At 47.3% G+C, this 27097-nt stretch overlaps 1 protein-coding gene across 1 annotated transcript in view; it reads right to left on the bottom strand.

Annotated features, from left to right (window-relative positions):
- The window catches only part of snx8a (sorting nexin 8a), a 33757-nt gene continuing 6660 nt past the window's right edge, over window positions 1–27097 (bottom strand). Inside the window, exons 2-13 of the mRNA XM_086000199.1 lie at window positions 25844–25971; window positions 21607–21736; window positions 19597–19784; window positions 17908–18025; window positions 16640–16761; window positions 15531–15611; window positions 14252–14412; window positions 11800–11932; window positions 10541–10609; window positions 9678–9827; window positions 7775–7924; window positions 1–4349 (exon numbers count right to left, since the gene is read on the bottom strand). Of these exons, the coding sequence (XP_085856325.1) occupies window positions 4230–4349; window positions 7775–7924; window positions 9678–9827; window positions 10541–10609; window positions 11800–11932; window positions 14252–14412; window positions 15531–15611; window positions 16640–16761; window positions 17908–18025; window positions 19597–19784; window positions 21607–21736; window positions 25844–25971 (1550 nt within the window). The 3' untranslated portion in view covers window positions 1–4229. The remainder of the gene's footprint in view (window positions 4350–7774; window positions 7925–9677; window positions 9828–10540; window positions 10610–11799; window positions 11933–14251; window positions 14413–15530; window positions 15612–16639; window positions 16762–17907; window positions 18026–19596; window positions 19785–21606; window positions 21737–25843; window positions 25972–27097) is intronic.

Raw genomic sequence — 27097 nt, 5'->3', positions numbered from 1 at the left:
AAAAAAAGACTGCTCCTCCGATATCGCATTCCTGGCGCCTCTCGCCAATTTCCTCCAAAGTGGGATGTTTCCTACTTGCCGAGAGCAGCCACAGACTTGGTGACAAAAGGATCTCTCCGCACAATCTCAAAGCCATCCTGCCACCGCTGGGTAAAAATACACAAACAGCAGACCGCGAAAGGTTGGCATTCCTGACCCCTTTGTAATCAAGAAATGGCACAGCGCAAAAAAAAAATAAAGTTTTACTAATTGCCGGAGGAGCTTTCTGTGGCTCAACATGGGGTGCGATAATAGCACTCCTCCCCACCCCGCGCCGAGCTTGCAGCCAGCAACACGATCACAACTGGGTAACGAAAGCTGCTAAAGGTGTCTGTAGGACAGCTAGTTTCCACCCCCACCCCACCAGTCAGTAACAGAGAAACATTCACTGGGTCTTATTCTGCTCTCCCGTGTAAAAAGACTTGCATTCGTAGAGCGCCTTTCACGATCGCAGGACGCCCAAAATCGCTTCATGGCCAATTAAGTACTTCTTTGCCCGAGGTGCAGTCACTGTTGTCCTGCAAGAAACGCGGCAGCCAAAATTGCGCAGAGCAAGGTCCCACAAACAGCAATGAGATAATGACCAGATCATCTGTGTTTTGTTTCTTTGTTTAAAACAAAGAAATGTTGGTTGAGGGATAAATATTGGCCAGAACTCCCCTGTTCTTCTTGGAAATGTAGTGCCAGGGGATTTTTTTTTTTTTTTTTTTTTTTAAAAAGCAGAAGTTAGTAACAGGACTTCGATTCAGTGCACAAAACGGAAACGGAGTTTCCCCGTTTGCAAAATAAGAAATTAAAACCCGCAGCAACACGTCACCTATGACTGCATGTCACCCATTTCAAAATGGGCAGCTGGTCGGAGCTACACTGGCAGAGGAGTGGGGAGCAGGTCACTGTCAGCCAGTGAACACTGTACAGATTATAGGATAAACCCGCTGTACAAAATACCAGAGCCTAGACAATCCTCCTGAAGTCATGGTGAAACCTGTATCGATCGATGGTCGATAGTTAAATCAATTAACGGTTAACCCGTGGTTTAGGATTAGGGAACACTTCAAAAGAGCCCGATGACTTTACAACCGCCGCCGCCACCTCTTTCAATTTCCTGCCCCAGGGCGAGAAGCCTTGGCCATGACCCAAAGCAAGGGTTGGGGGGTTGGGGGGGGGGGGGGGGGAGGGAATTTCAGGAACCAAGCAGGGGAGGGAAAGAACAGAATGGAACCCACGCGCCACCATTCTGGTGAGCAGAAAAGTCCATTATTTTGTAGTTAGAATAAGCATCGTGCTGCATGTATTTCTCTGGCGTATCTCGCCACGCAAGGACAAGGTGACATCTTTCCATGAACTGGAGGCGTTTCAAACCAAAAACCCCAAAGGACGCTTCAGTCCCTCCGTGTTCATATTTTACAAGTTTCAACCATCAGAAAGCGCGAAAGAGAGAAACAGAGAAAGAAAAAAAAATGTACATTTCTATAGCGCCTTTCACGACTTCAGGACGTCGCAAAGTGCTTTACAGCCAAAGAACTACTTTTTGAAGAGTCGTCACCGTTGTAATGTAGGAAATTTGGCTACATTCCAATGTGCTAAACACTTGGATAAGCAAATAAAAAGGATCCTGGAGAGAGAACTGCTGCCACACGAAGAGGTAACTGGAGATTCTTCCCCCTTACCCTTAACCCTTCCCCCACAGACATGGTTTGAAATAAGATTCAAACACTCGAGAAAATACTCTAAAGTATTCTTACAGTGAACGATAATGCCAGCAGCAATTATTACCAGGTTTATACAATTAAAGAGGTTCCCTGCCTTCCTCGAATCCAGCGACAAGGACCCTCACCCCCCTCATCCATGGCAAACTTAGGGGATTGGTCAACTTCTCCCCCTCCACGTTGGGGGGAAGGCGAGGAGATTTGGAGACCACGGAGTTTGACCAGATTCCAAACCAGTTCAAGACAAAAATACAGTAAATGCTTTTTCGCCAAGTTCAACTTTCTAATCCTACCCTCCAGGGCCCTACAGTGACAGCACGAGCCCATCCAACACCCACCCAAGGTCTGCTCGTTTCCCGAAGGTTGGCTTCACCGTTTTGCCCTCCCCTCGCTGCCAATGAACACCAAAACGCGAGGGATTTAAGCAAGCAGCTACAAACTGGAGCAGAAAACGTGCGGAATAGAATCAATCACTTTACAGCATGGCAGGAAGCAAATCGGTTTTTGTTTTTGGGTTTTTGCAAGATCTCAGGATTGAGGGGACATTGATGATCTACGTGAAATCGTCTCTCGAGATTTAGGTCACCTCAGCCAGTTAAGGAGCTTGTAAACAGTTCTGACAACGCGTTACCCTCTCGTCAGTTATTGCATTTCAAATGGTGGAAATACACAGCGATCTGTGGAGACTGGTTAACAATCCAGGTGGAGTCTTTCTGTGTTTGGTCTAAAAAGGTCAACACCTGTCTTTTACCTTTTTTTTAAAATGCTGATGAACCCACCGTGTGTTTCCAGCACTTTGTTATTCTATTTATACAACCAGATTATCCCCATTTTACAAATCCTTCAAATTATTTTTTTAATAATCTCCGAGGAATCGGCCAATTCCTACCGAAAATTCCTGAAACTTAAAAAAAAAAAAGGAAGGGCTTGTTGTTCCATGAATACGTTGGAATTTCCTGTCGTGCTTTCAGGGGCCAGCGCATCAGCCGCTGTCCCAAAAACCCTTGGCGGGGTCCAAAGGTATTTTGGGTATGCGACTGCTAAAAAGTTGAGCTTCCAGCCCACCGCACTGAAGTGGAAATCTAGACGTGGAGTTACAAAACAAAAAAAAAAGCTACAACTCCAATTTGGCAAGGGACACCAACGATTACATATACTCTGCAGCCAACAAGTTAACCTTAACCTTGCAGAGCAGAACCTCCTTGCAGTTAGAGAGGCGGGTGGGGGGAGAAATGAAGCTAAATGTCATACACCACCACATGCTAACAACACCACGTCTCTGCTCACAAACACTGGTTTTCTTTTTTAGCAACCTTCATAAAATTCTTTAGACACGTGCAGTTCAATAGCTGATGCAATGGAGTGTTTCAATCAGAACAAGATTGTTAAGTGCATTCACACTAAAACCAGTGCAAGTCCACATCCGGTGCAGTTGCCAATAGGCCATTAACTCCACATCGGCTCAGGGTCCGAGTGACCCCCCTCCAGGCTGCACAGATTGCAGTTGGGAGCAAGATCTCCAAATCCCCCCCCCAAAAAAAGAGAGTCCATTTTAAAACCAGGCTCCCATCAGCGTCAAGTAAACCCAGAGCCAACGGCTTCTCTAATCAGGTCCCTCAGCTGTATTTACTGGTTTGAGAGGAGAGGAAAGGGGGGAAAGCGATGGGAACAAACTGTTTATATAAAAAAAAAAAGTGGGCAACGGGACCGGTTCTGTCTCGCCACAGTCCCCAAGAGAGAATCGAACCTCTGCTGCTAGCAGACTGTCCCGTCAGGTCTACGAAATCAAGTGTCACTTGGTTTCCCCCCCCCCCTCCTCCCCACCAGGATTAGAACCATACCCAGAGAGGTGGTCGCAATTAACCAGCACACCCACCACCGCTGCTCGAGCAGGTCGAGCTAGAGAATGACGTAACTGCTCCCAACAAAGAAAAGGATAACATCTGTTCGAATCACTGCAAGGTTATATGGAGCAGGCAGGAGGTTAGAATACAGCACAGCTCAGGGTAATCCGGATTCCATCCCCACTTTGACAGGGGGAAGTTCCCACACAAAGCTGTGTCACCAACCCCCCCAAACCAATGCACTGTGGATAATTGAAGAGGATCAATCTAAATTTTTTAAACTCTTTGAACAAGACAATTTGCCGATTGCTTCAATGCAGTCATGCTCCCAAATGCATCAAACTTTGGTCATAAATCTATACCGCAACAGCTCAGAGAAAGGAAAAAACCAGGTCATTTCGACAGCCCAACATCCCTGCGCACGCAAGAGCAGGTGGGCCGTCACAAGTGGGCTGGCTTTCCAATCACTAACTTTGTGTAGCCGAGGCTCAGATAACCAATTTCAAACCAAACTGAGGAGAACCCTCTTTTGTAGGGAACAATTCTGAAATGTTTTATGGAGGAGGAGGAGGAAGAAGAAAAAAATAAAAATATTGATCTTCATCCTTGTCCATCGGAAACACAGGAACGTCGCGAGTCACTGCGGGAAAAAGGAGGTTGGGCTCTGCCAATTCCCCGGGGAGAGGGGGGGTGACGGCATTCCGTTGGGCAGCAGGCCTCCCAGCTTCGGTTTTAAGTCATTCCACACTTCACTCATCTGGAGTTTGGGGGGCGGGGGGGGAAGGAGAGGGAGGAACACACAAATCACAAGCCAGTAACTACCAATTCAACCAACAGTTCAAAATGGTATCAAAGATATGATCTAATAGCCATAACGCAGACGTGGTTGCAAAGTGGCCAAGGTTGGGAACTAAATAATCCAGGATACTTAACTTTCAGAAGAGATAGGCAAAATGGAAAAGGAGGAGGGGGTAGCCCTGATAATAAAGGACGGGATAAAGACTAGAGAGGAAGGATCTTAGCTCTGAAAATCAAGAAGTAGAATCAGTTTGGGTGGAGCTAAGAAACAGCAAGGGGCAGAAAACATTGGTGGGAGTTGTTTATAGGCCCCCAAACAGTAGTTGTAATGTAGGGCAGAGAATAAATCAGGAAATTAGAAGCGCATGTAACAAGGGTAATACAGTGATCATGGGAGACATTAATCTACAGATAGACTGGGCAAACCAAATTTGCAGTAATAGTGTGGAGGACGAATTCATGGAATGTATGCAAAATAGTTTTCTAGATCAGTATGTTGAGGAACCAACTAGGCAACAGGCTATTTTAGATCTAGTATTGTACAATGAGAAAGGGCTAATTAATAACCTTGTAGTAAAGGGACTTTAGGGAAGAATGACCATAATATGATAGAATTTTATATTGAGTTTGAAAGTGATTTAGTTAAATCCGAAACTAGGGTCTTAAATCTAAACAAAGCAAACTAGGTGGGAGGGGAAGAGTTGGCTACGGTAGATAGGGAAACTACATTAAAATGTATGATGGTAGACAAGCAATGGCAAGCATTTATAGAATTCATACATAATTTACAACAAATATATATTCCCTTAAGGCACAAAAACTCCACAGGAAAAGTGGTCCAGCTGTGGCTAACAAGAGAAGTTAAAGATAGTGTGAGATCAAAGGAAGAGGCTTTGTTGCCAAAAAGAGTAGCAAGTCTGAGGACCAAGAAATTGATAAAGAAAGGGAAAATAGAGTGAGAGAGTAAACTAGCGAGAGACATAAAAACAGACTGTAAAAGCTTCTATAGGTATATAAAAAGGAAAAGATTAGTGAAAGTAAATGTGGGTCCCTTACAGGCTGAGACAGAAAAAAATATAATGGGAAATAAGGAAATGGCAGAGAAATTAAACAAACACTTTGTGTCTGCCTTCACGGAAGACGACGCAAAAAACTTCCCAGAAATAGTGGAGAACCAAGGCTCTAGCGAGAATGAGGTACTGAAAGAGATTAGTAAAAAAAAAGTACTGGAAAAATTAATGGGACTGAAAGCCGATAAATCCCCACGACCTGATGGCCTACATCCTAGGGGTTTTGAAAGAGGTGGCTATAGAGATAGTGGATGCATTGGTTGTCATTTTCCAAAATTCCATAGATTCTAGAACGGTCCTGCAGATTGGAAGGTAGCAAATGTAACCCCACTATTTAGGGAGAGAGAAAACGGGGAATTACAGACCAGTTAGCCTGACATCAGTACAGGAAACTTTGTGCTATCCGGCACCGATGGGACCGAGCTGTTGCCGTTCCCTCAAAACTGCCGGACAAACCAGCGTTAATGTTGAAGCATACGGAGCTTTTCAGCTCCCTATCCGCAAACAAACACTGATGCTTAGCAACAGCTTCTAAACAGTCGGCCGTACCTTAGAAGCATCTCTGTCGCTTAGCAACAGCTTCAGAAAGACTTTGCAGAGCCTGACGAAAAAAAACCTAACAAAACGGCTCCTGATTTTTGCCGGTGGCTTGAGCTTGCCGGACATTTAGCCTCCGGATAACACAAAGTTTCCTGTAGTAGGGAAAAGGCTAGAATCTATTATTAAGGACGCGGTAACAGGGCACTTAGAAAATAATAATAGGATTGGGCAGAGTCAACATGGATTTATGAAAGGGAAATCGTGTTTGTCAAATCTGTCAGACCTTTTTGAGCTTGCAACTAGCAGAATAGATAAGGGGGAACCAGTGGATGTGGTGTATTTGGATTTTCAGAAGGCATTCGATAAGGTGCCACACAAGAGGTTATTAATCAAAATTAGGGCTCATGGGATTGGGGGTATTATACTAGCATGGATTGAGGATTGGTTAACGGACAGAAAACAGAGAGTAGGAATAAACGGGTCATTTTCGGGTTGGCGGGCTGTAACTAGTGGGGTACCGCAAGGATCAGTGCTTGGGCCTCAGCTATTCACAATCTACATCAATAATTTGGATGAGGGGACCAAATGTAAAATATCCAAGTTTGCTGATGATACAAAGCTGGGTGGTAATGTAAGTTGTGAGGAGGATGCACGGAGGCTTCAAGGGGATATAGACAGGCTAAGTGAGTGGGCAAGAACATGGCAAATGGAATATAATGTGGAAAAATGTGAAGTTATCCACTTTGGTAGGAAATATAGAAAAGCAGAGTATTTTTTTTTTTTTAAAAGGTGAGAGATTGGGAAATGATGGTGTTCAGACGGACCTGGGTGTCCTTATACACGAATCACAAAGTTAACATGCAGGTACAGCAAGCAATTAGGAAAGCAAATGGTCTGTTGGCCTTTATTACAAGAGGATTTGTGTATAAGAGTAAAGATGTCTTGCTGCAATTATATAGGGCCCTGGTGAGACCACACCTGGAGTATTGTGTATAGTTTGGTCTCCTTAACCTAAGGAAGGATACACTTGCCATAGAGGGAGTGCAACGAAGGTTCACCAGACTAATTCCTGGGATGGGGGGATTGTCCTATGAGGAGAGATTGAGTAGACTAGGCCTATATTTTCTAGAGCTTAGAAGAATGAGAGGTGATCTCATTGAAACATACAAAATTCTTACAGGGCTTGACAGGGTAGATGCAGGGAGGATGTTTCCCCTGGCTGGGGAGTTTAGAACCAGGGGTCACAGTCTCAGAATAAGGGGTCGGCCATTTAGGACTGAGATGAGGAGAAATTTCTTCACTCAGAGGGTGGTGAATCTTTGGAATTCTCTACCCCAGAGGGCTGTGGAGGCTCAGTCATTGAGCATATTCAAGACAGAGATCGATAGATTTTTGAATATTAAAGGAATCAAGGGATATGGGGATAGTGCAGGAAAGTGGAGATGAGGTAGAAGATCTACTCCTGCTCCTATTTCTTATGTTCTTATGAAGGGGATGCTAATCTACTGCAACACCCTGTAACACTAAATGTTACGGTGAAATAGGAACCTCCAGGGCCACCAGCCATTTAGATCTATTGAGGGAATTGTCGAGCATTGTCAAAACTGTGTAGAAAGGATCAGACTCGGTGGTGATGCTCCATGCAGTTGAATAGCCAAACACTTTTGGGTCTGCACTTGAATGGCCATATGGGCCAGAGGGCAGCTGGTGCCCACGGAACTGCAATCCAGGGAGGGAGGGAGGGAGGGAATAGAACATGCAGGACTGGCCGTACCTCTCTGTGCCCCTGGATCTGGGAATCGATGAAGGCAGTCAGCACGTGGGAGGTGATATGCAGGTAGATGTGGATGAGCTGAGTCTCCTGATGCAGGCAAAACAACGAGAAGTAGTTCCGGAGTTCCATGGTCAGGATCGTGTTCTCTTGCTGAAATACGAGATCACTGTTGAAGGCGACATCAATTGGAGAAGGAACAGTCCGAGACTACGACCGCACTCTATCCTGGAAATAACTTTCCACCTGCCCCCCTCGCACAACGGGATTTACCAGCAGTTTATTGCCGCTCTGATGAGAGGCCACCACCATTATAACAACTCCAACTCGGGGCTGTTTTTAAATAAGTGTTTATGGCTTTAGCGAGGACCACTGCTCCACAGAAAGGGCGGGAGTGGGGAGGATTGGAAGACAGAAGGACCATCGCACATTGTGGCAAATCTTCAAGGGTTAGTCTATAGGATGTTATCCTGCTTAGTTCTTCCACTATTTCCAAAATAATCAAACCTCTCCCCTTAAATGTCTTCATTTAATTCATTCTTTCCTAGAACATCAAAACTCCTCATCGCACCTCCCCCCATGATCTTTCTTTCAATAGACCTACATTGGCTCCTTGGCTCCTTGTCCGGCAACACCTCAATTTTAAAATTCTCATCCTTGTTTTCAAATCCCTCCATGGCCTCATCCCTCCCTATCTCTGTAACCTCCTCCAGCCCTACAATTCTCAGATCTCTGCGCTCCAACTCTGGCCTCTTGCACATCCCCATCCCCGGCTCCCTTCACCACACCACTGGCAGCCCGTGCCTTCAGCTGTCTAGGTCCCAAGCTCTAGAATTCCCTCCCTAAATCTCTCCGCCTCCCTCTCCTCCTTTAAGGCGCTCCTTAAAACCTACCTCTTTGACCAGGCTTTTGGTCACCTGCCCTAATATCTCCTTATGTGGCTCGGTGTCAGATTTTGTTGATAACACTATGAAGCACCTTGGGAACGTTTTACTATGTTAAAGGCGCTATATAAATGCAAGTCATTGTAAAACTCCAGCTCGACATCATACTTAGACACATAGAAGATAGGAGCAGGAGTAGGCCATTCGGCCCCTCGAGCCTGTTCCGCCATTTAATGAGATCATGGCTGATCATCCAAATTCAGTACCCTGTCCCTGCTTTCTCCCCATATCCCTTGATCCCTTTAGCCTTAAGAAATATATCTAACTCCTTCTTGAATATATTTAATGAATTGGCCTCAACTGCCTTCTGTGGTAGAGAATTCCACAGATTCACCACTCTCTGGGTGAAGAAATTCCTCCTCATCTCAGTCCTAAATGGCTTACCCATTGTCCTTAGACTGTGACCCCTGGTTCCGGACGCCCCCGCCATCGGGAACATCCTTCCTGCATCTAGTCTGTCTGGTCCTGTTAGAATTTTATAAGTTTCAACCACCAGTACCGATTTACTTCCTTGAAGGAGCCCTGAACTTGGGAACCGCAGCGCCAGTGACAAGAACTACTTTTGATCGCTCTCTCGATATCAAGGGCAGGGTTGGACTTGGAGAATTCTACTCCACGTTCAAATTGCTTCCCGGTACACACCCTCCGTGCTCACAACACCCAGTACTCGCAGTGCAATCATTAAATCTTCAACTCATCCACGCACTTCAAGATGACCACGAAGACCCCGTTTCTTTCAGTCTGCTTCTCTACGCCTAACCAACAGCCAATCACCTCTTCTTTTTGTTGGTGGGGGGGGGGGGGGGGTGGTCCACCTTCAGGCCGAGAGCCAACCTATACTCAACTGTCTGGGTTCCCACATGAAGAAAAGGCAATTTTGACAAGACACGGGAGGGCTACGCTCAACTTCTCTCGACCAGACCTGCCTACGACAGCAAAGGTGAAAGAGAGAAGCAGAGCACCTGCACGATTCGGGACTCCAGCTGCTCCACAGAAAGCTGCTCCTTGGTCTGCACAGTTACGCTCATCATCTGCCGCTTCATGGAGGTGTATTTCTGCAACGCTCGCTGGTGCTCGTGAAGGACACCTTTCTCATGACGCTCGCACAAGTCCTGAAAACAAGAGACGGACACGGGGTGGGGGGGGAGATTACTGGCGAGAGATCCAAACACTGGCGGCTCAACTCAAACTTACAAAGGGGGAGGTGGGCGATTAAAGCACCTCCAAAATTACATCGCATTCCCATAACTGATGAAACAATTCCCGTTTTGTCTCCTCCTGTAGATCCATCAGAGCCTTCCTGTCTTGTTTTCACACTTTGTACAAAAATAATAAATTGCAGGACAATGGAGTATTAGTTTAAACTCTTTTAATGAAGCATCAGGTCTGTAAGCTTTCTCAATCAATACAGCACTGTGTGGACAAGATGGAGTCAGGACCCCCTGGGTCTTCCAAACAATAGTAGTCCTTACAGATGCCTGCAGGCCAATGACAACTCAGCATGTGATCGCGTGAATATAATAGGTATTCCTTACAGATGCCTGCGGGCCAATGATAATTCAATATGCAAATGTTACACTTCCTCCTGCCAGCTGGTCAGGCGGTCACCAATGCTGGCCGGAGAGTGGTCAGCGGGGCCCCAGCGGTCAGTGGGCCAGACCAGCCTGCCCGCTGGAAACACACAACCAGTCAGCCCGGGTGTAACCCGTGGTGTGAACTCCCAAGGGTTATATCCGAAACATTAACCCGGCTCCAGATTCTGGCTGACCCGTTCGGAATGCAGCTTAGAAATGCTTCAAATACACTTCACATTGGGATCACTGACCTTGTAGGACTGCAATAAATCCAGGAAGAGGTTGAGTTTTTCCACAACTTCCTCCTCCTCTCGCTTCCCCTGTTCAAGGAATGGAAGCAAATTTAAAAACTGTGCAACATGTTTCTGCAATCCAATTAAAGTTCATTTGTCCCTTCTTCTCGGTCTCTGATCCACTCGTCACCCGCGGCCAATTTGCCATCATGGTCCCGGTGACTACACGTCACTCTTAATCTAGCCACTGGGAGGTGCACACAAGTCGCCCTCTAAATGTTACGTTGAAAGTCACACCAGAAGCTTGGTGTAGTGCAGGAGTGCTCAATATTGTCAACGGACCTCCAGTCAGACTGTTACTGGCCCTGGGGTACAAAGTTCCCAAATACATGGATGCAATTGCACTCTGCGATATTAGTATTAAACCGTGTCAGCTGTGGCTCAGTGGTTAGAACTCTCGCCTCGGAGTCAGAAGGTTGTGGGTTCATGTCCCACTCCAGAGACCCGAGCGCATAATTGAGGTTAACACTCCCGGTGCAGTGCTGAGGGAGCGCTGCACTGTCGGAGGTGCCGTCTTCGGACAAGACGTTAATCGGAGGCCCCGTCTGCCCTCGCAGGTGGATGTTAAAGATCCCATGGCACTATTAAGAAGAGCAGGGGGGTTCTCCCCAGAGTCCTGGCCAATATTTAACCCTCAACCAAAATCACTTAAAAAAAAAAAAAAATTTAAAAAAATGATCTGGTAATTATCACACTGCTGTTTCTGGGACCATAGAGTAATAACTGCACAGGAGGCCATTCAGCCCATGCCAGCTCTCTGTGGAGCAATCCAATCAGTCCCATTCCCCTGCTCTATCCCCGTAGCCCTGCAAGTTTATTTCCCTCAAGTGCCCATCCAAGTCTCCCCTTGAAAACACGGAGCGTCTCCGCTTCCACCACTTCCGTCGGCAGCGAGTGGTGCGTAAAAAAGTTTTTCCCTCACATCCCCCCCACCCCCTGTATCTCTTGCCCAACCTTACATTACCTGAAAGAAAACATTTTGCAGGGCTATAGGGAAAGGGCAGGGGGAGTGGGACTAGCCGAGGTGCTCTCGCAGAGAGCTGGCACGGGCTCGACGGGCCGAATGGCCTCCTTCCGTGCTGTAACCATTCTACGATCAAAAGCACTCCATTGGCTGTAAAGCACTTCACGAGGTCCTGAAAGGCTCTACACAAACGCCAGATCTTTCTTCCTTCGTTGCCCAGTGGCGCAAGGCAGTATTTAATTACTGGACTTACCTGTTGAGCAGCTTTATCGGCAAGTAATGCAAACTCCACGGATAAGCCTTTAAGGGCCTGCTTCAGTGTACCCCAGGTGTTGCTTGCCGCCGATGCCCATGAAGGAACCGGTGTTGTGTCAGAGCCCAGGGTGCTGAGATGCAGGAAGGTGGGGGAAGGGGGGGGAAACAAAATTTAAACAGTTATAGGAGTTCTGAGAAACAAATCACAAAAACATCATCAGCTCCAACTCGCACACCATCCCAACGTATATTGGCTGTTCCTTCATCCATCTTCGCTGGGTCAAAATCCCCAAACGCCCTGCCGAACAGAACTGTGGGAGCACCTTCACCACAGCAGTTCAAGGCGGCGGCTCACCACCACCTTCTGAAGGGCAACTAGGGATGGGCAATAAAGGCCAGCCTCGCCGGTAACGCCCACATCCCGAGAATGTATATATTTTTTTTAAACTAGAAATCAAGTCACGCCTACGGTTTTCAAACTAAGCCATGAACTTGTGGTAAATTGTTTGTGTATTTAACAGTGACTACACTTCAGAATTACTTCATTGGCTGTAAAGTGCTTTGGGATGCCCAGAGGTTGTGAAAGGCGCTATATAAATGCAAGTTCTTCCTTATTTTAATATAGTGGCAAACAAACACAAGTTAAACTTTAAGACAATGGGACCTCGATTGCCACTTGAAAATCAGTGCACGCAGTCCCATTTTTCCTCAGCTTCAATCAGCCCTCTCAGTCTGCGGGAGATTTGAGTTCCATCAGCACAAACATTTCCTTCCTGTGCTGTGCCAGAACCATTTCTCTGCTAACTTCAGGATGGCCCCCCGAGCTTCTCCTGGGGAAGTGGGGGGGGGGTTTGCTATTCTGAGCCTCAGTTACTGACCCTGCAACTTAAAGTTCTCCAAAAACCCACTCCTGCCAAGACAAGCAAACTGCAGCTGTTTCCAATCACACGGCCCGGCGAGACACTTGCTTTCTATTGTTTCCACGTCCCCTCTCTGGCCTGCACTTTCTTGGCCTGTTTTGTTGCCACAATCAATCACTGCTCAGGCCTCTGAACTCCTGATAAATTAACTCCTGCTCACTCCTTCACTGAACGCAACTCTTGCTGGCTTGACTGGGACTGTTTCCCTGCTCAAGAAATAAGGCAATGACAACCACAGCTTGCGATGCACCCCTCTAAAACCTGGCTGGGCCAATAGCTGCCAAAGTAGTACAATAGCTAAGAACAAGCTTCTATTAGGCAACTCCACCCTGCTCCCCCAATACATTTTCAATACCATTAAGGCGGCAAATGGTATGTTGGCCTTCGTAGCGAGAGGGTTCGAGTACAGGAACAAGGATGTCTTGCTGCAGTTGTACAGGGCCTTGGTGAGACCACACCTTGAGTGTTGTGTGCAGTTTTGGTTGCCTTATCTGAGGAAGATTGTTCTTGCCATGGAGGGAGTGCAGCAAAGATTCACCAGACTGATACCTGGGATGGCAGGAATGACATACGAGGAGAGATTGGGTCGGTTGGGTTTATACTCGCTGGAGTTTAGAAGAATGAGAGGGGATCTCATTGAAACTTATAAAATTCTGACAGGACTAGACAGACTAGATGCAGGAAGGATGTTCCCAATGGTCGGGGAGTCCAGAACCAGGGGTCACAGTCTAAGGATAAGGGGTAAGCCATTTAGGACAGAGATTAGGAGGAATTTCTTCACCCAGAGAGTGGTGAACCTGTGGAATTTTCTACCACAGAAGGCAGTGGAGGCCAATTCATTAAATATATTCAAGAAGGAGTTGGATATATTTCTTAAGGCTAAAGGGATCAAGGGATATGGGGAGAAAGCAGGGACAGGGTACTGAATTTGGATGATCAGCCATGATCGAATTGAATGGTGGAGCAGGCTCGAGGGGCCGAATGGCCTATTCCTGCTCCTATCTTCTATGTTTCTATGTAACTCCACCCTGCTCCCCCAATATGTTTTCAGTTTGCTTTCTGCAAAACGTGCAAAGACCCCCCACCACCGCCACAACCATGGGATATATCCCAAGCAAGTTGACCCCATTTTCATCTGTACTTTTTCCTCCTTCGTTGTCTGACCTGACTTTGCAACTGAGAGGGCTAGACTGCTCCGTCCACGTGATCTCTGTCACCAGCTACCCAACTCAGTTCTCACCACCCTCCAAGCGGAGATACATTGCTTCCCTCTGCTCAGCATTGCCGGAATACAGTGCAGCAGGTTTGAAAGCTGTGCCCAGCTGTGCTCTGTGGCAAGAGGCCCGCCCTAGAAATCAGAGCGACACCGACAGATGTCTCCCCACTGAGCTGAGGGAAAGTGGGGGGGGGGGGTGGGAAAGAGTGGGGAAAAGAAAAAAGTTTACTGCAAATCCACAGAGACACGGTGCAATAACAGCAAGTAGAACGCGACATAACCGAACTTGCGTTGCGGAAAGTCTCAAAACTTGCCTCAGCTCCTTCCCGAAGAGCAGGAGATCAGTGGCGTTCTCGGCAGACCTGTACGCCATTCGCTCCGCCCGGTCCCTCAGTTTATGGAAGCTGTTGTAAATGTTGCGGATCAGCTCCCTGCTAGCACCAAACTGAGCCTGGATATCAGGAGGAAGCAGTTCCTGCATTTTGTTGGGGAGAAGAGGGTGGGGGGGTGGTGGAGAGTTAATGTAAACTTATTGACCTCGTGGAATTAACACACCAACAACACTTGTTTTTTCCTTCAATGAAACGATTGAAAGCTGGGCACTTCCTTCTACGAAACATGCAGTTATAGAATATCATACTGACTTTATGTTAGGATAATAAACACCAGGTCGGATAAAAGTCCCTTCAAGTTGTCAACCTATTCCATCTCACCTTTCCACAATACCAGCACTACCTATTCACCCGAGTCAGAAGGTCATGGGTTCAAGACCCACTCCAGAGACTTGGGCACATAATCTAGGCTGACACTCCAGTGCAGTACTGAGGGAGTGCTGCACTGTCGGAGGTGTTGTCTTTTGGATGAGACGTTAAACTGAGGTTCCGTCTGCTCTCTCAGGTGGACGTATAAGATCCCACGGCACTATTCGAAGAAGAGCAGGGGAGTTTTCCCCGGTGTTCTGACCAATATTTATCCCTCAATCAACATCACTAAAAACAGATGATCTGGTCATTTATTTAACATAAATCTGGAAATCTCTTCCCCCCCCAAAAAGGCTGAGGGTGCTGGGGGGACAATTGGAGCTTTCAAGACGGAGATCGACAGATTTCTGTTGGGTAAGGTATCAAGGGATATGGAGCAAAGACGGGTAAATGGAGTCAAGGTGCGAATCAGCCATGATCTAACTGAATGTCGGAGCAGGCGCGAGGGGCTGAATGGCCAATTCCCGTTCCCATGTACCATCGAGCCAGCCCAAGAGCTCAACCCTGAATACAGATCCTTTCAGGTTGTGCATTGGGCTTCCTGCGCGACACCCTTGATTGAATGACCTCAAATTGCTCCCATCACTCGTGACGTGATCCGTAACCAACAGTACTTAATGTTATAGAGTCCAGGATGCTCTCTGCAGACAATCCAAGTTTGGAAGGACGCGAGCTGTAATTATACTCTTGGTTGCTTTGCAAGTGGATGTGGTGTGAAGATCACACCGTTAACTTCACTGAAACCCTCGTGACAGCACTGCAAGTACACTAAACGTCGCTGGATCAGCCAGGGAAACATTTACACCTACAACAGCAGAGCTCCGATCGTTACCTTGGCTGTTGCTGCTATTCCACATGTCATAAACTCATCACCCACTCCTCGCAACGACTCCCGAATCTTATTCTGAACATCCTTTTTAAAAAAAATAAAAATAAATAAAAGAGAAAAATCATTAAAATCCTATTTCAAGGAGAGAGTCAATCTTCAATTAACTTTTTTTGTAAATTCATTCTCGGGATGTCTCTGGCAAGGCTGGCATTTATTGCCCATCCCGAGTTGGCTGAAGGTGGTGGCGAGCTGCCTTCTTCTTGAACTGCTGCAGTCTGTGTGGCATGTAGCGGTTTCGTACAACGCAGTGGTTTGCTCGATCATTTCAGAGGGCCGTTAAGAGTCAGCCACATTGGTGTGTGACTAAAGTCATATATAGGCTCAGACCGGATAAAGGACAGCAAGTGTCCTTCCCTAAAAGGACATTAGAAGTGCCAAGCTGGGAAACTGTTTTATTAAAAAAAGACACGAGGAAATATCTTGTCAGCAACAACTCAAATTAATGAATGAAGCATCATGTAGTAACAAGCTCAGACACTATTCTAAGTAACCAGTAACTGAGCAAAATAACCGTTTGATTAATGGAAATGTTACTCTCAGTGTGCCCATTGTGGTGAAGAGCATGGCGGGGGCGGGGGTTGTGAAAATTCTAATTTTAGGTCACTCCGTTTTGTAGTCATGCCGACCTTATCACTACAACTACCGAGTGGAGGCATTGAGATGTTACAACACACTTGTACTATTCTTCGAGGTTGCATCAACCACAGCTCCAGGAGATTTTCTCCTCTCTCGGGTCCTCCACTGGGCCCCACACACCTCTGCAGCCAAGGTGGGCATCAGTGGCATGGTGAGGATTCCCGAGCGGGATATTCCTTGTCCGTCCGTGTGTGTGTCCCCCCAACGCCCTGGTAGGGAGCTGCTTGGCCTTCACTCAACACCTCAGCTGAGATCAGGGACTCAGCAGCAAGGGGGTGGGTGGGGGGGGTGGTGAAGACATTATTCGTGCACCCCTTCACCAATCCATGCTGCGCAACGCTCCAGCCAGACACTTCCAGGAAACCTTCTCGCGTGCGAATAGGTCAACTCGCGGCATCGTTCTGCTCACTACTCACAGGGCCACTGAAGCACAGGAAGATCTGCAGAAGCTCATCTTCGGAGAAGAAGGGGTGACGAGCCACCAGGTTAACGAAACGCTTCAGAGCTCGTCGCCGAGACTCAATAAACTCACGGTCAGCTGAGGGGGGGGGGAAAAAAAGAGTTCAAATCCATTCAACAAACTCTCAAAAATACAGTAAACACAGAGCGAACCAGCCAACGTTCCTAAAAATTCCAGGCATTAAGTATTCTTTTTTAAAAACTCTACTACAAAGCAGCAGACTTGAAGAGGAGGGCACGGTGAATGTGAATGCGATGCGTTCAACAGGACCATTGACCTTTGTAATGATCAATAACATGTCATTCTATAGTGGACACTAGGTGGAGCTGTAGAGCTGTGTGTATAAGACTACACTACCCAGCTGTATTATATTAAGACTACATTACCCATGAGGCACTAGGCTACCCACAAGGCAGCAGTCAAGATGGAAGCCTCTACAGATACAGTACCTAGTCCACATGTGCTCAATAAAGTAACTAGCAAAAGCTAGCTGTGTTCATAATAAGAATGTCCATTTATTAATGAACATAACAACCTTGTGCCATCGAGCGGAGCCACGATTCTGCGCCCACAACTCTGTCGTCTCTGTGGGCCAAAGCTTCTTGGTAAAAGAGGGAGAAGGAGCAGGACTAGAAATTCAAGGGCATCGATGCAACGCTCCACGGAACCATTTGCTCAACACCAACAAGAATTTGTACAGGGCGTCAGCATAAATCTTGCTCAATAAGAACATAGAAGCAGGAGTCGGCTATATGGCCCTCGAGCCTGCTCCGCCATTCAATAAGATCATGGCTTATCTTCTATCTCAACTCCACTTTCCCGCCCGATCCCCATAGTGTCCAAAAATCTAATCGATCTCAGTCTTGAATATACTCAACAATTGACCATCCACATCCCTCAGGGATTATGCTTTGGCCACTAGGCTGAAGATGTAAATTTAGTGAAATATTACACTCCATTCAGACCCAAAAACGGTGAACACACAGTTCAGCTACAACTACTTCAAGCAGAGGGCTGTAACCAACTGGGATTGTCCAACCAAGGAGGCAGTGGAAGCAGAGGAAGTTACATACGAATATACAAAATTGATGGGCAGGAAAAGGCCAGTTGGTCCATCAGGCCTGCCCCACACACCATGATGGCCAGAGCATCGCGTCCAGACACTTCTGGGCAGGCTCCCAGTTTCACAATTACATTTACCACATCGCCACACCAAACTTTTACCTCTTAGCATTCTCTTTGGCGGCAATGCTGGCACCATCCGATACGGGAACCGCTGGATCAGCACCTCGTGAAACACCACAAAATCGTTGTATCTTCGGTAAACAGACGACTTGAATCGCTGAAAGGAAAAAGGAAAGCGATAGTTTGAGATTTTCTTTGTTACACACCTTCTATTCTTCCTCTTCTTCACCCCAACCCCCCCATTCCTAAAAAAGGTGATGAACTATACACTGGGGGACAATTGCACCACTCTTCCACAGCCAGTCCAGCAAGTGCCAGGTGGCTACTGGACTGAGATGCGACACATCGTTACGGCCAAGTCAGTTTCTCGTCTCATCTGACGTCCGCTTGCCAACAGGAACAGGAGCAGGCCATTCAGCCCAATGAGCCTATTCCACCATTGTATTAGATCATGGCCACTCTGTACCTCAAACTCCATTTACCTGCCTTTGACCCACTAAGTCAGAAGATTGTGGGTTCAAGTCCCCCCCTTCAGAGACTTGCCAAAATCCATGCCGACATCCAGCGCAGTACGGAGGGAGTGCTGCACTACTGGAGGTGCCGTCTTTCAGAGGAGGTATTAAACTGAGGCCCCGTCTGCTCTCAGGTGGATGTAAAAGATCCAATGGCACTATTTCGAAGAAGAGAAGTGGAGTTCTTTACCCCCACCCGCCCAGGTGTCCTGGGGCCAATATTTATCCCTCCTCCAACATCGCTTAAAAACAGATGATCTGCTCATTATCACATTGCTGTTTGTGGGAGCTTGCTGTGTGCAAATTGGCTGCTGCGTTTCCTACATTACAACAGCGACTACACTTCAAAAGTCCTTATGTTAGCTGTCAAGTGATTTGGGACGTCCTGAGGTTGTTCTTTCCTGCCTTAGGAAGGAAATACAATAAACACGCCACAGAATCACACGTCAAAAAAAAAAGAGGGAGGGTTGCACTATGACACCCAGCGAAGCAATCAGCTTACTGACAACCAGCACGGGCAAAGCAGAGACTTAAACAGGGACAGCAAGGTGGAGGATCAAGGTCCGTACTGTAGGGAACCACCAAGGTTAAAATGGAGAGAGAAAAGACGAGATAAATCAAGAGGCCGCGGTTCAGTGAAACCAAGCTTCAGCTTTTAAAACTATTTGCATTTCTATAGCTCCTGTAAAAAGTAGTAAAAAAATGACACCGAGTCAAAGCAGTAATTTTTAAGGAGGGAGAGGCGGTTTAGGGAGGGAATTCCAGACCTTGGGGCCCAGACCAATGTTGCCTGTAAGCTGCGCTTGTATTCTGCGCGGCCCATTTCCCTTCGCGTGCGGTCCCTTCAAATTTCCACGCATGCGCGGTATTTACAATGGGGAAGCCGGTGAGCGGCCCGCGCGGGACCTTTCCTATTGCTGCGCAGCTTAGAGGGAACATTGGCCTGGACGGGATGAAGGCAGGGCCGCCAACGGTGGGACGAAGGAAGTGGGGGTTGCACAAGAAGCCAGAGAGTTGCAGGACTAGAGGAGGTTGCCGCGATCAGGAGGGACGAAACCATAGAGGGATCTGAACACAAGAATGCTAATTTAAAAAAATCGAGGCACTGGTGGACTGGGTCAGCGAGGAGAGGGGTTAAAGGTTAAAGATCGCTGGAAGGAAAGACCAGAACACCAACAGCCGGCCAATGACGGATCAAACCCTTGGCCGAACTCACCTGGCTAGAAACTTCATATTCCACATGTTTTAGGAACAGACCCTTCTTCTCCGGAATCAGTTCCACCTGCACCGTGTCGATGTGCAACAGGTCCTGTAGCGTCCGTGACAGGAGGATGGGATTCTCCTGAGCCTGCATCCGGATTGACTCCAGCTCACCTGGGTCACCCAGCTGAGGCTTCGGATACTCTTGGGGGGGAAAAAGCAGCTCGTTATATAATAAAAAAAGCACAGGGAATGCCGACCACCCCCTCAGTCTGGTCCCTACACTTTCATCCTCTCTGCAGTCACTGTAGGCTTAGAACGTTTGCACAGGTTCCTATAACCTCCTGGTCTCACAGCACACAATAGAGAAAAGACCATTCACTCCCATCCGACACTGTATTTCTCCGCAATTATCGTGCACTATAAACTTATTGTCCCTCCGCCCAAGTTTACTCCAACTGAAGGTGCGGACACATGCTGGGTGCAATTGCTCAAGTGCCAGCAGCTCTCTTGGCACCTCACCCGAGGTCTACAGGGCTATGCGACTACAGAGGGCATCACTGCAAAGCTTGATCCTGCCCTCATCCAGAGACACACACAGACCAGCAGGGGTCACTGGTCAGGAATCGACAGGCTGATTTTACCCAGAGTCCAGGGGTGTGGAGGTTAAATGTAGCCACGCCCCCTGCAAACCACGACCCCAGCTGGAATCAGCACACTTACGCTCTGCATGACTCAGTACCAGAACCACAAACGTCTTCACTCACTGATCCAACATGGGTTCAGAGGGCTGGACATTTATTTTAACATCACCACATGGAACAGACAGCAGTCATATAAACAATGTGCGCGTCTTGCACAAAGAGCATTGCGCTCTTCTGCGATGCACGCACCACAGGCGGATCAGTGTTTACATGGGAGTGTACACAGCTCGTACGATCTGTAGTTGGGAGGTACATGGAACGGAATCATACAGCACAGGAGACGACCATTCGGCCTATCGTGCCTGTGCCGGCTTGTCGAAAGAGCGATCCAATTAGTCCCACTCCCTCCGCTCTTTCCCCACAGACCTGCAAATTTCTCCTTGTAAATTTTTTTAAAATTACTTGTTCCTGGGATGTGGGTGTCTCTGGCAAGGCCAGCATTTATTGCCCAACCCCAATTGCCCTCGAGAAGAAGGTGGCAGTGAGCCGCATTCTTGAACTGCTGCAGTCCATGCGGTGAAGGTACTCCCACAGTGCTGTTAGGGAGGGAGTTCCAGGATTTTGACCCAGCGACGATGAAGGAACGACGATATACTTCCAAGTCAGGATGGTGTGTGACTTGGAGGGGAACTTGGAGGTGGTGGTGTTCCCCATGCGCCTGCTGTCCTTGTCCTTCTAGGTGGAAGAGGTCGCAGGTTTGGGAGGTGCTGCCGAAGAAGCCTTGGCGAGTTGCTGCAGTGCATCTTGTAGATGGTACACACTGCAGCCACGGTGCGCCGGTGGTGGAGGGAGTGAATGTTTAAGGTGGTGGATGGGGTGCCGATCAAGCAGGCTGCTTTGTCCTGGATGGACAATGTTACAAAACATTTCAGAAACATGCAAGGAGTAGGCGCCAATGCCAGGAGGGCGAGAGGGAAATTTGCTTCGCACTGGAATTCCCAATCCTCAGCTGCACCACTGCAAGAGGAGACATGGGATTTGGGAGTCTTCACCAGGATACGCTCTCTCTCGCCTCCTAGAGGCTGGTGAAGAACAGCATTGGGGGTCACTTGGGTCGCAGACCGGTGGCAGCGCCCTCTGCAGCAAGTGTAAGATCCAGAACCCTCACCACACGGACTGCAGCGGTTCAAGGCGGCGGCAGCCCACCACCACCTTTTCAGGGCAACTGGAGATGGGCAATAAATGCCGGCCTTGCCAGCAACGCTCACATCCCCAGAATGAATTTTTTTTTTTTTTTTTTAATAAATTGTTAACGTTTAGTACACAACTTTGCCCTCTGGTTGACCCGCCTCCGAGGAAACCGCTGGGGAAACTCTGCGTACCTTGCGTGACGTTCTCCAGGAGTTTGGCAGAAGGCTGCTTCCCCTGCTGAGCCAGAGCAATCAGCACCAGAGCTCTGTACAGAGCCGACTTTGTGATGGGTTCCTCCTTGGATTCTACGATCTCAGCAATCTGGAACCACAGCACACAGAAGCAGTCATTCGCTGTAGAATGCAGGTACCCAATATGGGGGTTGAATTTTTTCACCCCATCCACAAACTCCACCACCCCCCCCCCCACCTCATCCAAAGAAAACTCACTCGTTAAATGAAATAGCAAAATTTATGGAGTTTTTCCTGTGACCTGGTTTGGGGGGGGGGGGGGGGCGGGGGTGCTGTGGCGGTAAGTCTAGGCGTCAATGTTGGGGAATGGAACTCTTCCAATTTTTGGCACCTAATGCCAACAAACTCGCCCATGGTCAGTGACGCAAGAAAACTACTAGGCACTTGGTCTAAGCGTTAAACAAAGCTTTAATCAACTGTTTTACAACATGGAGGTCTGGTTGTGTCCTTCACTAGTTCCTGTTAAGAATGTCCTGCGCAAGCTGGGCCCGTGCCCGAGTATTTATACTCTCCCTGGACAGTGCCACCCGTAGGCCGCTCAGTATTATTTCCTAAGTCTTTCTTTCATGAATGACTGATTCATGTCAGTCAAAGCCAGAACTGTTTGTGGGAGCTTGCCGTGTGCAAATTGGCTGCCACGTTTCCTACGTTACATTGGCTGTAAAGCGCTTTGGAACATCCGGAGGTGGTGAAAGGCGCTATATAAATGCAAGTTCTTTCTTTTTCCCCCCCCCCTTCCTGGTTCTATACCAGCATTTTACAGACTCACTTTAAATACACAACGCAGACTTCCTGACAGACCAGCCAGTCCATCCAATGAGTAGCTGAGACATACAGAACAGGAAGATCGCAGGTTCAATCTCTAGGTCTGTGCGGAGTCAGACAATCCCAGTTAGCCCCTCATTAAAGAAAGAATGACTTGCATTTATATAGCGCCTTTCACGACCACCGGACATCTCAAAGCGCTTTATAGCCAATGAAGTACTTTTTGAAGTGTAGTCACTGTTGCAATGTAGGAAATGTTGTTACATTTTAATGTGCTAAACACTTGGGATAAGCAAATAAAAAAGGATCCTGGAGAGAGAACTACTACCACACGAAGAGGTAACTGGAGATTCTTCCCCCTTACCCTTAACCCTTACCCCACAGACATGGTTTAAGGTAAGATTCAAACACTCGAGAAAATACTAAAATGTCTAAAATATTCTTACTGTGAAGTAGCAATAATTACCAGGTTTATATAAATAAAGACGGCCCATGTCAATTTGCGCACAGCAAGCTCCCACAAACAGCAATGTGATAATGACCAGAAAATCAGGTTTTCTTTTTTTTAAGCACCGTCGATTGAGGGATAAATATTGGCCATGACTCCAAATAGTGCCATGGGATCTTTTACGTCCACCTGAGCGCAGACAGGGCCGCGGTTCAACGTCTCATCCGAAAGGGCAGTGTAACTAGCTTCAGTGCTCTGGGGGAAGGGGTTGGAGAAAGAGGAGCAGCAATGGGAGAGAAGGATGATGGGAGGGAAACCAAATGGGGCAACAAGCAAGGAGCAAACTGCATTGAATGGGGAGGAGTGAAAAGTTGCTGCGAAAGTCAATGCAACCGTTTACTTACAATCAGCTCTCCAGCTCTAAACAATGGCCAGTGTTAGCTTTAAATGGTTTCCATTGGGAAATCCTTCATTAAATATTTCTTGCGCTTGCCCCCCTCCCCCCATCTCTCCAGTAAAAGCAATACCAGAGGAGCTATTCAACAATACTGACTCAGTCCATAGGTCACTGGTCAATATTTTACACCCCACTACTGTGGGTTAACCAGTCCGGTCTACAAGCTTTTTAAAAACATTTTTTTTTTTTTTTTTTTAAACTCAGCCTTGGTCACAGCAAAGCAATCAGATAAGCAGGAAAACACCAAGAAGTCCGCACTGCCGGGGGGTTTGGGGGAGGGGGGGAGGAGGAGGAAAGCGATTACACAAGTTGAATTTCTCCACATAGCGCATCCGAACAGTTAGTAGATTCATTACAAAAGAAGCAACGTAAAAAGCTGCAGAACTTCCTTTGTCATGTGTAACAGAACGATACACCACAGGAGGCTGCCATTCGCCCCATCGTGCCGGCTCTTTGAAAGAACTAATTAGTCTCACTCCACCTGCCCTTTCCCCATAGCCCTGCGAATGTTTCCCCTTGAAGTATTTATCCAATCCCCTTTTGAAAGTCATTATTAAAATCTCCTTCCAACACCCTTTCAGGGAGTGCATTCCAGATCATCATAGCTCGCTGTGTAAAAATACTCCGTTCACATTAAAAAAAAAGGGGCAGCTATCACCCACTTTTGTTTCACAATTATTTTTGCACAGTATCATGTGCATAGACTAGTTTCATAGACGAGGCAGCGTCCATATTCATGCACGGTTCTCATTGTTGATTCCAGGAAAATTACATGGCCAAACAACAAACGTGGTGGGGGTCTGGAACTCACTGCCTGAAAGGGTGGTGGAGGCAGAAACCCTCACCACATTTAAAAAGTGCTTGGATGTGCACTTGAAGTGGCGTAACCTACAGGGCTACGGACCAAGAGCTGGAAAGTGGGATTAGGCTGGATTGTTCTTTGTCGGCCGGAGCGGACACGATGGGCCGAAATGGCCTCCTTCCGTGCTGTAAATTTCTATGATTCTAACACTTAGCAGTCGTGGCTCAGGTGGATAGCAATCGGAATCAGAAGACTGTGGATTCAAGCCCCACTCCACAACGAAAGCAGATAATTTCAGCTGAATTTCAGTGCAGTACTGAGGGAGCGCTGCACTGTCGGTGGTACCATTTCAAAGGGGGGGGGTTAAACCGTCTGCTTATTACCTATCTATTGGAGCTACAAGGGTTAAATTATGAGGACAGGCTGCATAGACAAAGATTGTATTCCCTTGAAAATAGAAGATTAAGGGGTGATCTTATGGAGGTGTTTAAGATGATTAAAGGATTTGAATGGGTAGATAGAATCTATTTCCTCTTGTGGGGCGTCCAGAACAAGGAGTCATAACTTTAAAATTAGAGTTAGGCAAATCAAGGGTGATGTCAGGAAGCACTTCTGCACAAAGAGTAGTGGAAATCTGGGACTCTCGCTCCTCCAACCTCCCAAAAAGGTTGTCGAGACTGGGGGTCAATTGAAAATGTCAAGAATGAGATTAAGGGTTACAGAAGCAAGGCGGGTAAATGAAGTTGAGATACAGGTCAGCTGCGATCTCACTGAATGATGGAACAGGCTCGAGGGGCAGCATGGCCTACTCCTGTGCCGGTGTGTAAAACCCATTCACCATCCCACATTCACTATCAAAATGGTGGAACTCTGGGAGATTACCCCTTGACCGCAGACCCAAGTCTCCATTCCACTTGGCTCCTGGAGTAAACCCCACCGGCTTTGGAGAGCGGCAGCACACCCCGTAGCCCAAGAAAAGCAGCGGTCCTTCCTTGGGTGCTAACTCAAGCCTCTTGGTGACCAAAGAGGACAACCCACTTTCAGTGGCGGGGACCCTGTGCCAGGCAGAGAGACACAGGCAGGGCAACGCAACAAAATGCCACTGATGTGATGCCTCGATCCTGATTACATTTAGTAGAGAATATTTATTGCCCACTATCTGTCCAACACTCCCAACAAGCCATTATTTTATAAACCTTCTAAAGTCCCAGCAAGGCGAGAACTCCATTGGGGGGGGGGGGGGGGGGGGCGCGGAGAAAAGTTGGCGAGAGAAAGTGAACAGTTTATTTACAATCACCTCTCCAGCACTAAACAATGGCCAGTGTTATCTTCAAAATGGTTTCCATTGGCCAAATCCTTCATTGAATATTTCTTGTGTATCCCCCACCTCTCCAGTGCCAGGTGAGATGTACAAAAAATATTGACTCAGTCCATAGGTCACTGGTCAATATTTCATACCCCAGTACTGTGGGTTAACCAGTCTCATTCCCCAGTGTCCATTATATAATGTGTTTAACCCCTCACCACCCCCCCCCCCAGTCAATTAGTTTCCAACCTCAAACACGCCCAGGTATCTATTAACCACTTAAAACCCACTCCATTAATCACTTAAAACCCACTCCATTAATTTTTGCTGTGTATCCAATATCCTCTGCACACTCAAACATCCCGTGTGTCAGTGCTTGCTGGGGAGTTGCTGCATTACCTGGTTCTGTACAATGGGTGGCAGCTCAGTCCTGTTCAACAGCTTGTGAAAGACACTCCTCCGCACTTGGTTCTCCTGTTTACAGCAAATGGCTTCATAGACCTCTCGGTAATAGGGAGGCACATCACCTAGCGTAAGAAAGAGAATCAGTGTTCAAAGAAAGAAAGCCTTACACGACTGCAAGACATCCCAAAATGCTTCACAGCTTTTTGAAGTGTAGTAGTCACTGTTGTAATGTAGGAAACACGGCAGCCAATTCACACCCAAAGGAACCCACAAACAGCAATGAGAATGACGACTAGATAATCTGTTTTGTAATGTTGGTTAAGGGATAAATGTTGGCCAAACACCAGGGAGTACTCCCCTGCTCTTCTTCGATATAGTGCCATGGGATCCTTTATATCCACCCAAGAACACCGAGGCCCCGTCTGTTCAATATTTCATCCGAAAAAACAACACTTCCGACAGTGCAGCACCAGCAGGCTGTGGGTTCAAGTTTCACTCCAGGGACTTGAGCACATAATCTCGGCTGACACTCCAGTGCAGTACTGAGGGAGTGCTGCACTGCCAGAGGTGCCATCTTTTGGCCAAGATGTTAAACCGAGGCCCCATCTGCCAGCATGTATGGGGAGAAAGAAAAGGCACAAATCATTCTTGTACCAATCCACCACGCTGTGCAATCACATCACAGGGCCTAATGTATGCTCATTACATGCTGTGTAAAACACTTTCAGCACTGCGACATGTTAAATGTACACCAAGTGCAGGATTGAGTCATTATGCAAAAGACTCCAATCTAACCCTTTGTACTTCTATTTGGTTCACAAAAACGTCAATGTGCGACAATAAAAATTGCCACAGAAGCAATTTCAATAATTCCAGCCATCACCAGTAAGAGAGGTCAGACTGATTTGACATTTTGCAAGAAGGTTTAAGTACAGAGCAAAGGAGATACTTTGATGGCCACATTCTGTCTGGGGACGATTATCAAATAGCACATTTTTCAGGGCAAGCAACCAATCTCCCTGTAGAATGCTCATCCTCGTGTTCAAAATCCCTCCAAGGCCTCGCCCCTCCTCATCTTCATAACCTTCTTCAGCCCTACAACCCTCAGGGAATTCCGCGTTCCTCCAACTCTGGACTCATGTGCATCCCCCGCTCCATCATTGGCGGCCGTGCCTTCAGCTGCCTCGGCTCTAAGCTCTGGAATTCCCTCCATACACCTCTCCGCCTCGCTCTCCTCCTTTAAGATGC

The sequence above is a fragment of the Somniosus microcephalus genome, chromosome 11 (genome assembly GCF_052327205.1).
Source record: "Somniosus microcephalus isolate GS21.2 chromosome 11, FLI_Smic_1.0, whole genome shotgun sequence".
Taxonomy (NCBI): domain Eukaryota; kingdom Metazoa; phylum Chordata; class Chondrichthyes; order Squaliformes; family Somniosidae; genus Somniosus; species Somniosus microcephalus.
Note: the sequence above shows the minus strand (reverse complement) of the source record. Positions and strands in the feature narration are given on the sequence as shown.